This window comes from Pteropus vampyrus, unplaced genomic scaffold (assembly GCF_000151845.1).
Source record: "Pteropus vampyrus isolate Shadow unplaced genomic scaffold, Pvam_2.0 Scaffold3, whole genome shotgun sequence".
NCBI lineage: Eukaryota > Metazoa > Chordata > Mammalia > Chiroptera > Pteropodidae > Pteropus > Pteropus vampyrus.
This window is the reverse complement of record NW_011888784.1, coordinates 9475111-9490451: the sequence shown is the minus strand read 5'-3', so window position 1 is coordinate 9490451 and position 15341 is coordinate 9475111. Positions and strand designations below refer to the sequence as shown.

At 32.8% G+C, this 15341-nt stretch overlaps 1 protein-coding gene across 5 annotated transcripts in view; it reads left to right on the top strand.

Moving 5' to 3' along the window:
* PIK3C3 (phosphatidylinositol 3-kinase catalytic subunit type 3) overlaps nt 1–15341 on the top strand; it is a 139571-nt gene that overhangs the window by 25066 nt on the left and 99164 nt on the right. For all 5 annotated transcript variants that reach the window (XM_023531417.1, XM_011361284.2, XM_011361278.2 and 2 more), the window contains 2 exons: nt 10896–10982; nt 12854–12949. In XM_023531417.1, coding sequence (XP_023387185.1) covers nt 10896–10982; nt 12854–12949 — 183 coding nt within the window. The remainder of the gene's footprint in view (nt 1–10895; nt 10983–12853; nt 12950–15341) is intronic.

Below are 15341 nucleotides of genomic sequence, written 5' to 3'. Positions count from 1 at the left end.
GATTGTGAAGATTTTCTTTGCATGGAGAATATGTTGTTCTTATCAAGAACATGGCATTTGAAAATAGGAGAAGAGGCAGAGGGAGTATGAAGCAGTTGTTAACAACACTGGAGTTCTTGGGTTTCCCAAGATAGAAATTGAGAGGAAACCCTAGAAAAATTTCTAGACAAATTTTATTAAGCTTGTGCTCAAGTACAGGGGAGGCAGCACAGAGGAAAGGTCCTCCGAAGTGACTTGGGGTCTGGCTCTGTTTGGCTATTTTTATAAGCTGGGGACAAAGCTGGCTTTTTGAATAAGGGAGGTGCGGGACTTTTGAATAAAGCAGATATGGGCTTTTCGGAGTGATGGGGTGGTGGTATTCTTGTGGTCAGTTTACTTGGCATTCCTCCTGGCCATCTGGCATTCCTTTGACCTCAGGGCCCAAGTCCGTATGCTGTCTCACAATGTACATACACCCGTAGGTCCTCGGGTGTGGCATAAAAGATGGTGCCCAGTACCTCACTAAACAAACAGAGACTAGCCTGTGGTGAGTGAGCACCCATTACATATTTGTGCTGTAAATGAACTGGAGTTATAAACAATACTTAGAGCTCTGGTTTGTGTAAGCAATGCATAAATTAAAAGCAATAAAAAACAGTTGTTCTTCAGATTTCTTTCACCCATAGACCTCAAAGAAATGAGATTAAGGAGGAAGGGAATCATGACTGCGAATAGCATATATGTTGTTCTAAGAAACAATATAATAGGAACTTCAGGGTACAGACACATGTGAAAGCCCTTTACTAAGGATAAAAAACAAAAAGGACAGATGCTGATAAACTTGTGGAAACATTTTGGAGCCGTAGCAGTGGCTGATAGTTTCGTTGTGATGCAGCTAGAAAGTTAGCAGTGATAAAGAAGTTTCATTTACTTAGCCCAAGCTTTTGTCAAATTGTTGCTTCATCACAGGATAATTTTTCAGGAAGTTAAGGAAAAAAGACACACTGCTCTAGGACTAATTATAATCTATGTGAAATAATCAGTTGGCGAATGAAAGGAACTTTGGAAAAAATTAAAGTTGTCGCATTATACTGTGGGATTACAGTTATACCTATTTTACTGCTACTTCACATTTTTACCTTTTGCTGTGGGAGGATTATCAGTTTATTTTTGTCTGCCACATTATTGAAACTAGAAATCAAATCCAACATTATTTACTTATCTGCTATTGATGTTAGACAGACCTAGAGAACAGAAGAGATTTATTGGAAAATAAGCTTGGCAAATGTTTTGGTTTTTAGAAATATGATTTAAGAAATGAATTTTGTTATTATAAGCTGGGTGTAATTTTTTGTTACAAATCCTAGAATAGATTATCAAATTGATGATTTATGTGGATTTCTAAACTTGTATTCACATAATCATATTTTTGTAGTTAGATTTTAGAGAAATGGGGAACACGGAACTATCCAAGGAGGTGTTTTGAAAATTGGAGGCATTACCTTTTATTTTATGCTTTTAAAATTAGTAGAAGTATCAAAACTGGTGGAAGATTTAAAAAGTAATGAGATACATCATAACTGAGTAGAAAGACTGGCAGTCAAAACCTGATTTATAACTCTCACAGTGGCTCATTGAATAACCAATTATTTCTGTAGTTGTGGATATTTTTTATTGATAAAATGTGGTTAGTTGGACTCCTTTTTCTCTGTTAATTATAGAAATCACAATAATGCCATTATTAATATTTTTTAGCTATTCTGAAAAGGAAACAACTTTAGAGACTATTTTGTTCATAGTATAGCAAGTTGATTAACTATATTTTTCTTGGGTTCTGAATACATTTCCACCTTGTAGCAGCTGTATGAAATACTTTTCATGAGTAAACTGACATTTTTAGTAAAACTAGTTTAATAGAATAAATTATTTAGTAGGACCTATTAATGATCTCTTCCCCTCATTATAAGTACTGTTTTTAGAATGAAACACTAAGTTCCTAGAGATACTTTCAATTGGTTTCATGTTAGGACTTTTCTTGGGAAGTTGGTATTCTTTGTAATATCTGTTCTTGATTAAGTCTCTTCACATGAAGAAAGTGTCTTTTTTCCATAGTGATGATGATTTGGTTATAACTGAAGTAGCTTGATAATGTTTAGTTTTCTAAGTTACAGTCAGTTCACTTATGAACAATTACTTATGCTATGAACACTATATGTGATGCAATATTAGACCAGGTATAGCAATTTAGGAATGTGAATCTGCTACTCAGAATCACATAACCCACATCTAAGTAAATGGACATACAAAATACATACAGAGTTTTGTCTGTTGTATCTCTATTACATTTACATTTTATGCACAATATAAAACAAGCCATTGAGACTTGACAATATACTGATGAATGTAGTAGAAATAATTTGATGTTCTCAAAAAAAAAATGAGTGCCCCATTTATGTATTTTGTCTGTAATAATGTTCTTTAATGACAAGAAACAAAACAAAACAAAATCTTCTGTTTTTTAAATGTCTATTTTAGAGGAAGGAAAACAGAGATCAAAAGCATTAATAGAGACATTTTTTGCTTTAAAAACGAAAAAACAGAATCTTGGCCACAAAATTTGAGTTGGGCAGAAGAGCCTCATTTTGTTTTATTTCTTTCCTCAAAATGTAAATGACAGTAATAACAGACTGATGACAGCTGCTGAAATTACTTAAAGCTGTGAAACTTGTTCAGTGGCACAGTTGACATCATCGAAAATACCTCTTAGCTGCAGGATTTTGTATAAATAATATGTGTAACTTTTATAAAGATAGCTTATTTGAATTTATTATGTGTTACCATTCTTTTGTGTCTGGGAATCTCTTAGATCTTTATTACTAACGATGCATAGTAGAATCTTTTTTATTAGTTTTTTTAGTTATCTAAAACTGTCAAAACTTTTAGATTTGTTTTGAAATCTATGGTAGTAAATAGACTAAGGTAGTTTTCACAAGGGTAAGATTAAACCCTAAAAAAAATATTGATTTATGTTCTATAAATCTATTCTGTCTTTACAGCTATAATTTCTGCCAGAAAAAGAAAAAAATGACATGGTTCTAAGACAAGATTAATCTCTGAGTTTAGCTGAATGAAACTTTTATGAGGCAAAATTTTAAATATAAGATTTACCTGTAAAGTTTCAAAGTAAAATCGAAGATTTGTGGCTAAGACTTTATTAATCAGGAAGCTAGAAGTAACTCCGATGCTTCCTAAGAATTAAATACACAGGTGTGTGTGCAGATAGATTCTCTGACACACACAACTTTTTTACTCTCAATAGTTCAAGTGAATTCTTATATACAATTACATTTTGTCTTGAATTATAAATTCTTGCATTGCTTGTATTTGATTTAATACAAGTAAATCTCACTGCCTTATGTTTATTGAAGAATTATACTTTTAAATAATAGAAATTTGAATAAACCATAGTACATCATGGAAATGGATTAGCTGACCAATAATGATATTCTGTTCAATAGTATTTAGCTCAGTTTTAGTCTTTGCTCAGGAAAGCATTAAGAGTTGAAGAGTTATATTATGGCCTTTAACTTTAGGGAATTTAGAGGTACAGGATATAAGGTAGTTGAATAAACAATCCTGTATAATCATGCTAAAAAAAAATAGCCTTGCATATTACTATAAATACTTCAAGAGAAATTTTGAACTTTCATATAGATTTTGTTAATCTAAAAGTTTTCTGTCTGGTTTTTCAAGTGGTAGAGAAAAAAAGGGGAAAAAATACACCTTTGTCATTTGTTCCCTTTTAGATAGCATATGTGTACCTAGACCAAGCATCACCTTTTGTATAACTACTTTTTTGGGGGAAATTCATTTATTGGGAAACTCTCCTGTTATAGATTTTTGACGTGAGTAAACCTGATACCAAAATCCTCTACGTTCTGTATTATAGGAGTTTTTATTAAACACATATTGAAAAATGGTAGCATCATTTAATTTATATGGTTCTTTAGTTGGACCTAGTTGAAAGGCCTTTGGAAGAAGTAATTTGAGAAAAAATTATGTTAGTACCTGGTTTTCATTTTAGATGGTGAAGTTAATCAAATAGATTTTTATTCTTTGAATTTTTATTATGAGGTAAAATAATTTAACATGTGTTATTAAATGCTAATCTGTAGTAGTTTTCTCAAAAGAGATTTTTTTCCACAGTTAATTATTTTTAAAATAACATTAGTTTTTAAAGAACATTTTTTATTACAAAGATTATATGCATCTTCTACAATGATAGATTTGTTAAAACACAAAGACTATAAAAATCACCTCTGACCCTCTTCCCAGAAATAATTATCATTAATATTTTAGTTGATATGCTTTCAGTAAATTAATATGTGTATTGCATATGAATGTGTATATAGTTATTTTTAAATCAGGATCATGTTGTGTATGTGTTTAATTGAATTCTGCTTTTATACTTAATGGTATCTCAAAATTGTTTTGGGTCATTTAAGATACAGCAGGTCCTCAAATGACATTGTTTCTTTATAATGTTGATGACATACCAGAAGAACTTAACTCTTATTTATATCAATTAGCCTATGGTAAAATTGCTTTTGTTTCACATCGCTTCTCTTAAAGTCATGGAACCTATCAAAGACATTAAGTAAGGACTTACTATGCTTGTACATGATTTGTAAATAATTCAGGATTTTGCAAAGTTGGATATGCCATAATTCATTTTAGTAATCCTCTGTGGTTGGATATTCAAGATGTTTGCAATTCTGTGCTTTCGTTAAGCCATTATCAATTTTATATTTTCTGTTGGCTTGAAAATAAAAAGTGAAAATTGTTCTTTTGAGATGTTTTTAGATGGCTTATTTGATTTGTTCATATGCTATATTTCCAAGTTATCAGACATAGTCATAAGGTCTGTGTGGGTGCTTAAAATCAGGATCGAGTTTGATATACATCTTTGACTATTTTTATTCTATCAGTTATATTCTGTCTATGTGTTCATCTTATTTTTATAGCCAAATATTAAACTTGTTAAGCCATCTCTTAATTAGCAAACAAACCAACCCACTTTTCATAGCATCTGTGAACTTCGGCTTTGTATCTGGTACTTTTTTATAAATACATGTTCATCGATGTCTTTTGTAAAGATAAAGTGGTCATATGAATATGGAAGAAACTAGCTGAAGGAAAATTTATAAAGTAGAAATCATTTCTCTCCAGTTTCCTTTTGAATCTGTCTGCCCCCATTTACCTCTACAGATTCCTGGGCAGACTTGAAATATATAAACATTGTTTTTCAGTCCCTCTCACTTTTTCTTTTTCCCCTGTGGGCTTTTTAAGTGTAATGTCTGTTATAAGGAAAAATCTAGATCATCATGACCTCAAGAAAGCTGATTCCCAGTAAGGATCTTATATATGTATACATCTTCCTACTTCCACCTTGCAGAGAACTTGATTTATTTAGTTAAATATTTACTGAGGACTAATCAGGATCTCTCTTTAAAGCCTGGGCACATCAGGCTCACTGACGTACTGGCAAACATGTAGTTATTTGCTCTGCTGGAAGATTTCATCCTGTTTGGCTGATTCTTTATCCTTCGGGTCTCTGCTTAAATGTCATTTGCCTGAGAGGCCTTCTCAAGACTCATTATTTTCTGTCACAGCACCCTGTTCATTACTTCATCTCACTGTTTCAGTTTGTAGTTACACATAGAGCCATTTACCATAAGACTGGCTCACCCCTTCCTACCTTTAAGTTCTACAAGTGCAGGGAAATTGCTTCTTTCAACATTCTCTGATTATCTGCAGAGCAGAAGACCTGAGGAAAGTTTGAAACTTATAACAACAATCAAGTAATACATATTTATGTCGAGGGTACAGGCATACCTCAGAGATATTGCGGGTTTGGTTCCAGACCACTGCAGCAAAGCAAATCGTAATCTTTTTGCTGGTGGAGGGTCTTGCCTTCAATCTGTGAAGTACAATAAAGTGAAGCTCAGTAAAGGGAGGTGTGCCTGTGTATAAATACTAGAGAAAAGTGACTGAAGGCATGTATCATTCTTTTCTTCAGCTTCCTTTGGACTGTTACTCTTTCCTCCTTGGCCCCCATCAAATCTCTAAAGCTTTTGAGCAGAATTCCAAAGTATATAAACATTTGTTTTCTCTCCTACCACTATTCCATATTAGAAGGCCTTTCAATAAATGTAAACATTCACTGAGTGAGTAAATACAAGGTTCTATTAACTATTCATAGCTCTAGCACTCAAGGAGCTTATAGTCTAGTGGAGCAGGTATGAATAAGTCGCTATGAACTGTGATTTGTGATCCTGGGAGTTTATCTGTTCCCAGGGATCACTACCTGGTTTGAAATTTGTTTTTCCTAATGTTCTTAGTCTATATACAGTGCCGCAAGTTGGCCTACTTTTAGTTCTGTCCCAGGTACTTGTATTGTACACTTAAATTCTGAGACATCTTCCTCAAGCACTTATTTCTGTCCTCCCATTAAATCTGATAATACATGTACACCAAACAATTTCCTTGACATGTTACTTGGTTCTTACAGATTTTTTTTTATTTAAATAGCTTTTAAAACTCCTTGCTGTTTAATTCTTGGAGAAATTAGAGCTCAATAATTATGCACTTATTTCTGTGACCGTGGGCTTCTCCTTTTAGTTCTATGTGACTTCTTGTGAATTCTTTGGAAACCCGTGTTCCTTAAAAAGAGAGAATGACACTTTCACTGATTTCTTGACCTGTCTTCTTCCTAGGATGGGCACCCTAGTGAGAATTATTTTTTCAGAAGCAATTTGAAACAGATTGTACTAGTTTTACCCTGCTGTTTAACAGAATGCAGATTTCCTCTTTTGAAAGATCTAGGTCACTGACATTTCATACCCAAAATGAAATATGAATTGTTAAAGTTCATTTTTGGTTTTCATTATCTCTAGAAGTTCCTAGCCTGGAGAGAACTAGAAGCTGCTTTAGACTGTTGAAAACCACCCAAGTCTGTCTCTATTGTTATCAGCACCTATAAGAGGTGAAGTGACATAGATTATGGGCCAGTTATAATAGCTGCTAACAGTTTGCATAGTGCTTTATAGTTTTCTAAAATTTTACAAAATTTTAGAAAAATATTTTCATCCAATATTTAATTATTTTATCTGCATTGAGTCATAAAAAGTAAAAAGTTATGATTTGAATAATTGAAAAGGGTGGCTGAAATGTAGCATCTCAGAGTTGTAGATTATTTTAGAGAGGAAAGCAGTGGCCAATCATTTAGAAGTTGTGAAAGTTAATTCTAGACTTTCCCTGTTCTCTAAAGTTTAGCTAAGAGCTGACTTTGCCATCTTGAAATCCTCTCCCCTTGCTCTTTTACAGTTGCGCAATCAATTGTATCATATGCTTGAGTTTTCCAAGAAGCAAGTGTTGTGCTAGCTGGTCTCCAAAGATGGTCCTCAATGAAACATGCCTCCCGATGCTCACACCCTTCTGCATTGGATCAGCATTAGCCCTGTGACTCATTTTAACCAATATGATGCAGCTGAAGTGATGCTTTGCCTGTTTTAAGATAGCTTGATCGCTTTTGTTTTTACATTTTTGGGAACAGTGAGCCGTGATGTAAGATGTCTTGCTACTCTATTGCAGTGACTACGTTGAAACCTGGAGAGAGAGTAGTACTGATAGTACAAGCAGAAAGAAAGAGGCCCCACCACCCTGGTTTCCCAGCAGAGCAAAGGCATTAGAAATGTGTGTGGAGCTATCTTGGACATTCCAGCTCCAGCTACCAAATGTCAACAGTCTTGTGAGAGGCTGTTAGAAAAATATCAAAAAATATCCAGATGTCTCTCGAAAAGAATTCTTGAATTCCCCAAGAATCATGGAAAATAATAAAATGAATGTTGTGTTAAAGCATTTAGGTTTGCGGTGCTTTGTTACATAGCAGATAAATAGCACAAGTGGCTAGGGGACCTTTGAGTAGTAACTTTCCAGTTCTGCAGAAATTATAAAACTAATTCAAACAAATATTTAGAAATTCTGCTCTCAGTCTCAAAGTGTAGTGCAGGAGACAGACTTGTAAACAGTTAGGCGTAGCATAAGTGGTACCTCTCATTTTGCAGTTGCTTTTGCATTCAGCAGTATTGTAGTGATGTTCGCCTATCAGGGTATGTTGATTTTCCTTTCTTTTTGATCATAGTATTTCATAGTGTGTGTACTATAGTCTACTTAACAGTTGCCACTATTGAGGGACATTTACATTCTTTTATGTCTAAATTTTCTTTATTGCAAATATTGATAGCAAATGTGAATGTATCTAGGATAATTTAACCTTGTTCTCCTAAGTGGCCTTACCAATTTATGGTACTATTATCCTGACCAAATGGTCATCTTTAGCATTCATATAGAGAAGCTAGGGATATGCTATATAGGAAGTAATATATATTAGCAGCAAACATGAATTCTGGAAAGAGTGAAAAATGACTTTTTTTTTAACATGTTCAGATGGCAGATTTTGGACTTAAAAAAATTTTTTTAAATTGTTTTTCTCTAAGAAAACATAATGGTTAGTCACTAAGCCAAGTCTTTCTTGTCCTGATAGTTGTGTATGGTGTGTTATGTACAGGAATGTATCAGATATGATGATGAGAGCATTGTAGAGCAGTTTTAGGTTCTCAGAAATATTGAGAGAAAGGTACAGAGATTTCCTGTATACCTTCTGCCCTCACATATGCATAGCCATTATTAACATCCTCCACCAGAGTGGTGCATTTGTTGTAATTGATGTACCTAAAAACAAAACAAAACAAAACAAAGCAATTAATGAACCTACATTGACATATCGTTATCACACAAAGTCCCTAGTTTATCACAGGGTACATTCTGTGGGCTTGGAGAACTTTATAATGACATGTAGCCATCATTATGTATTATTCAGTAGTTTCATTGTCCTAAAAATCTTTTCGTGCTCCACCTGTTCAGCCCTCCTTCCTCCTCCCCCCTGCCCAACCCTGGGCAACTAATTATCTTTTTACTGTCTCTGTAGTTTTATCTTTTTCAGAATGTCATATGGTTGGAATCTTACAGCAGTCATTCAAATAGATTTCTTTCACCTAGGATTATGCATTTAAGATTCCTTAGTGTCTTTTTATGGCTTGATAGCTCATTTTATTTTAGTGCTGAATAATATTCCATTGCTTTGAGTACCACAGTTTATTTATTCATTCATCCACTGAGGGATATCTTAGTTGCTTCCAGGTTTTGGCAATTACAAATAAAGCTGCTATAAAAATTCCTGTGCAGGCTTCTGTGTGGACATGATTTTTCAGCATCTTTAGGAAAATATCAAGGAATGTGATTCCTGAATTGTATGGTAAGATTATGTTTAGTTTTGTAAGAAACTGTTATACTGTCTTCCAAAGTAGCTGTACCATTTTGCATTTCCACCAGCAGTGAATGCGAGTTCCTGTTGTTCTACATTCTCGTCTGCATTTGATGTTGTTAGTGTACCAGATTTTGGCCACTCTAATCGGTGTTTAGGGGTATCCTGTTGTTTTAATTTGCATTTTCCTGATACATATATGGAGTATCTTTTCATATGTATATTGGTCATCTGTATATCTTTGGTGAGTTGTCTGTGAAGGGCCCATTATTTAATCTGGTTGCTTGTTTTCTTACCGAGTTTTAAGAGTTCTTCGTATATTTTGGATAATAGTGTGTCTTTGCAAATATCTTCTCCCAATCTGTGGCTTGTCTTGGTCTCTTGGCAGTATCTTTCACAGAGCAGAAGTTTTTAATTTTAATGAAGTCCGGCTTATCAGTGATTTCTGTCATGGATCATGTCCGTGGCGTTGCATCTAAAAAGGCATCACCATACCCAAGGTCATCTAGGTTTTCTCTTATGTTATCTTATAGGAATTTTATAGATTTGCATTTTACATTTAGGTCTAATGCATTTTGAGTTAATTTTTGAAGGGTTGATTTTTTTCAATTTTTTTATATGTGGCTGTCTAGTTAGTCCAGCACCATTTGTTGAAAAACTATCTTTGCCCCATTGTTTTGCCTCTGCTCCTTTGTCAGAGATCAGTTGACTATATTTATTTATATGGGTCTCTTTCTGGGCTTTCTATACTGTTCCATAAATGTTTGTCTATCCTTTTGCCAGTGTCAGACCGTCTTGATTATTGTAGCTTTATTATAATTTCTGAAGTTAGATAGTGTCAGTCCTCCAATTTTGTTCTTTTCCTTCAGTATTGTTTTGGCTCTTCTGGATCTTTTGCCTCTTCATATAAACTTTAGAATCATTTCGCTATCCACAAGATAACTCACTAGCGTTTTCAGTGGGATTTTATTAAATCTAAATATCAAGTTGGGGAGAACTGACATCTTGACAATATTGAGTCTTCTTATTCATGGACAGGATTATATCTCCGTCTGTGTAGTTCTTTGGTATTGTTCATCAGAGTTTCGTGGTTTTCCTCATATAGATCATTTATGTATTTCGTTAGATTTATAACAATATCATTTTTGGGGATGCTAATGTAAATGTTGCTTTAAAAAAAAATGGCTTTATTGAGATACAATTTAGACATCTCTGTGTCTTTAATTTCAAATTCCACTTGTCCGTTGCTGGTATATAAGAGTAATTGACTTTTGTATGTTAACTTATTATTCTACAGCCTTGCTATAATCGCTTATTAGTTCCAGGAGTTTTTTTTGTCCATTGTTTCCTATTTTCTACATAGATGACCATGTCATATGCGAACAGAGATAGTTTGATTTCTTCCCAATAGCTTTTATTACATTAGGTAGTACTTCCAGTATGATGTTGAAAGGGAGTGATGGGCAATGCTATTTTTTATCTCATGCTGTGAGATCTATGTTAAAATTTCTCCATTGTGCTTTTTCTGCAGCTCACCAAAGCCCATCGACAAGGACACATGGTGAAAGTAGATTGGCTGGACAGACTGACTTTTAGAGAAATTGAAATGATAAATGAGGTGGGTTGTATTCCTCTTTTTTATTACAAAATATTTTCTCCAGGTATCTAAATCAAGAGTTTTTTGAGAATTATTTATTGCCAGATATCTCACAAATATGGGATTATTGGGGTGATGTGTAGTTGGGAGTTCTTTGTTAATAAGTGGAAAACTTGGGATATCTGCCTTTCTTATATTTTAGTGTTCTGTCCAACCGTGAAGTAGGTAGTGTATATTATAAGTATACTAAATATCGTATAAGTGAAGCCAGTATGAGTTTGATGCCTCACTTGTGTGTTCTGTCTCCATATGGCAGCTTGTATTCAGCACAGTGCTACCTCTTCACTTCAATTACCTTAGTCATCTTTAGCAAGTCCTCTCTCCAATTAAGATACTTCTTCTCTTATGTACTACATATAGGACTCTGCATCCTTAATAAAGTTACATAGTTCAAGTACTTTGTCTCTTGATCTTGTGTATCTTAGGATATGTTTAATTAAAAGATGACTTCAATGAAACTCTTTCCAAAAGTTAGAATGCATAATTTCTCTTTTTTATGTATTTGCACTGAAGTACTAGACATTTTTCCTAACATTTGGCATCTAAGAGAGCAGAAATAACTATTACTATTAATCACATTAAGAGAAAGGAATATCAACTTTGTGATATGCCTAGCTTACAGTGACCACCACAGATACTGTTCTCTGCGAAGTTTTCAGGAGCTGGAAAGAGAAAGAAATTTTTAATTTTACAATGAACACTTGTAAAAATTATATTCTAGCATTGTTAATTTTTAAAAAAGAAATTAGTGGTGTTTAACAACATTTATATTTAGTATGAATACTGGGCATTTTTTCCAAATTTATTCATAGTACATTCTCATATATTCAAACTGGAAGGAGACTTTACTATTTTGAATTTTTATAATAATCACATTCCAAAATTAGTTTAATCGAAATGCTTACCTGTATTTTTCTGTTCTTCAACTTTGGTACCCCCTGGGTAGAAAATATAATGTTAGGGCTTACTCTGTTCAGCCTTTTCCATTCTCCTTAAAAGATAGGAGACCATTACCATTACCATAATAGACTATACTATGCTTCATAAAGTTGAACAATGTAAATGACCTCCTTAGACTTTGATTTTATACATATGGATTTAAAGCCATTTAAAAAACTGTTTTGGGTCAAGACTAATCATCCTTTTAGACTTAATTTTATTTCACTTCGTTATTTACATAGTATTTGCTTGTTTTTAAAGGGACAAATTTATACACAGAATTAACATTTTTTTACGTTGAAGAAGTAACTGTTTCCCAGTATACTTAAAGTATACTGATAAAAATTTACGAGTCACTGCAAGTTGTCTTAAAACTGTTTATAAATTGTGAAAAACTTGTAAAGGTTATATCTGTTAAGATCAATCGCCCTCAGTCGTTAGTCACACATTTTGTTTTCCTTTTGATTTTTGTTATAGTAATTGCTATAGATTAGTTGTATGGTTTAAGGGTGAACTGTTCTTTGTTTAACATTGTTATAAGTACAAAACATCTTTAGTTTTGAAAGAAAATAGTTCTCATACATGTGCATACAAAATACCATCAAGATTTTATATAATAAAATCCAAATTACTGAATAAACTAAGTGTCATTAAGTTTTAGGAAGGAGTTAGAAGTGAATAGTAGATACTACTGGCTAAACAGCAGTGTTGTATATAATAAAATAGTAGTGCTGTAACATTGCATTTATAATAACAAAATAAAAATTTGTTACATTTCAAGTTGTACTTGATAGATCTGTGTATTACTGAATTGGGAATAATGGTATAAACTGATCCTTTAAGAGAATGTTAAAGATGATCATTTTTCATGAAAATCTTTTTTTTTTTTTTAGAGTGAAAAACGAAGTTCTAATTTCATGTACTTGATGGTTGAGTTTCGATGTGTCAAGTGCGATGACAAGGAATATGGCATTGTTTATTATGAAAAGGTATTTGCCTTGGAACTGTTTATGGTCTCTAAAGTAGAGGGGAGGGGAAACATTAAAAAAAATTACTGTTGTTCCTGCTGAGATGAATTATTTGGTTGCAGGATAGCAGCAGACAGCTGTCAGCAGCAGCTGTTTATGTATGCACAAATCAAATCATATAGCTACAACAAGATTACAAAAGCCAATCATTCATGTAATACAGTTCTGGGTTACAGAATTCAATAAATATGCAGAAGATTAAAAACTTTTTGATTAATTGTTCTACAAATTGGCAAATAGGACATTAAAGCTGTAGCTTTATTAACAATTAGAATTCATTTGAAAAATAATCATGCTTTTTAAATAGTAATCTATTGAAAGTTAAGGTTATGTTTGTTATTTGAGTATATATATAATGTGTTGGAAATTTATATGTGACCCTAACATAAGTATGCTTAGGAAACACTTTATACATCTGCATTTATTAGTATAATATATGCAGAATTAAGAAAATTATGTTATCAGTAGGCCGAGTGATAGCACATATGCAGTTCTAGATTTCCTCTGGCTCATTATGCGAAAGAAAGTAATGTGTGTTTGACATGTAGCTACTTGAAAAATGTCTGTGCCTCAAATGTTTGTTGAAGGGTCTTTATTTAAGTATTATAGAAATAATTCTATGTGTAGTTTAAAACCACATAAAACAGGTACTTTTTACTATTGTAGAAATACTAAGACAAGTACTTAAATCAGTGTTAATGAGGACAGACTTTTTTTTAATTTTTATTTTTCAATTGTAATTGGCATTCAGTATTATTTTATATTAGTTTCAGTTGCATAGCATAGTGGTTAGAAATTTATATTATTTACTAAGTGATCCCCCCGATTAGTCAAGGACCCACCCACCTGGCACTATATATTGTTATTACAGTATTATTGACTATATTTCCTTTGCTGTTTTTCACATCCTGTGACTGTTTTGTAACTACCGATCTGTACTTCTTAATCTCTTCACTTTTTTTACCCATCCCCTTAACCCTTCTTCTTTCTGGCAATCACCAGTTTATATTCTGTATCTATGAATCTGTTGCTCTTTTGTTTATTTCGTTCTTTAGATTCCACATATAAGTGAAATCATATGGTATTTGTCTTTCTCTGGAGGACAGACTTTTGATACATGGCATAATAGAATAATATTCTTCTAGCATATAGCTAAGCTCATATACAGTGCATTTGTTCATTAGAAGCAACACTTTTAAATTACTTTTAAACTTTAGTGTTATTTGTTAAAGCTGTCACAAGTGATTTTTAACAATATATTTGTAACTATAAATTATCGTTTGAAGGATGTTTTCATAATGTAATTCTAGGGTTTGTACAGTTAATTTATCATCACTTTTCTGGTATTTTTCAAGTTACTATTCATACTTTTTCCCTTTAGCTTTTATACCTTCCTTTTAGTAAAAGGTTAGGAAACATTAACTTGTTTCAGCTTTTCATTTTATAAATGAAATAAAATAAGAAAGATAGACTAACATTGTTTATTAATTCATTAGAAAAACTATGTTAAAAAGAGAAATGTAGGTGAGTGAAATTTTTGTCACCATACATTTTTAAAAAATTACATTTTACATTTTACATTATATATAATTTCATTTAAAGCAGTATTTCCTGTCCATGTGGAGTTTATATTGCAAAAGCATGCTAATGAAAGTGGTATTTTACAACATTGGAGATGTGAAGGATCTTTCGAAAGACGGCTTTGATAGTAGATGAAATAATAACAGAATAGAAATTAGAAGAATTTCAAGTATTTTCTAAAAAGGTTCTTGACCCCTTTCTACTGCTTTTTGAAAATTGCCCATAAATTAATGTCTGTGTACCTACCCTGTCATACTTCCACTTAGTATAAAGATTGCTGGGCCAGTGTATTGAATCTAATGGAAATAGACTTTCTTGTCACCTGTCTTTTGTGACAGATAGCTTTAGTGAAGATTACTTGTCACAGTTGGGCTGATAAATGTGTTTTCTGGTGTTGTGACTAAGAACCAGCCTGTTAAACAACTGCTGTGGGAATTTGTGGTTTTCTCTAAGACTCAATTACTGAACTAAAGTCACAATACTTCCCCCTTTTCAGTGTCTCCTGATTTTGTTGAACATATCTAAAATTGAAAATATAGTAGCATTTGGAAATTGACAAAAAATCTTACCTCTGGTTGTACAATCGTGAGGAAACGAATTTTTACCTTAATTAGTTTAGCCTTTCCAGTATGTATGCAGTGACATTTATTATACTGAATTACCTTTCTTGCCTGAATTGCATAAAAATAAAAGCCAACATTCTTCAAAAATGATAATACCAACAAAATAAGACAGCTTTATTTCTTAAGAATTGATTCTCTTTATTGAAGTT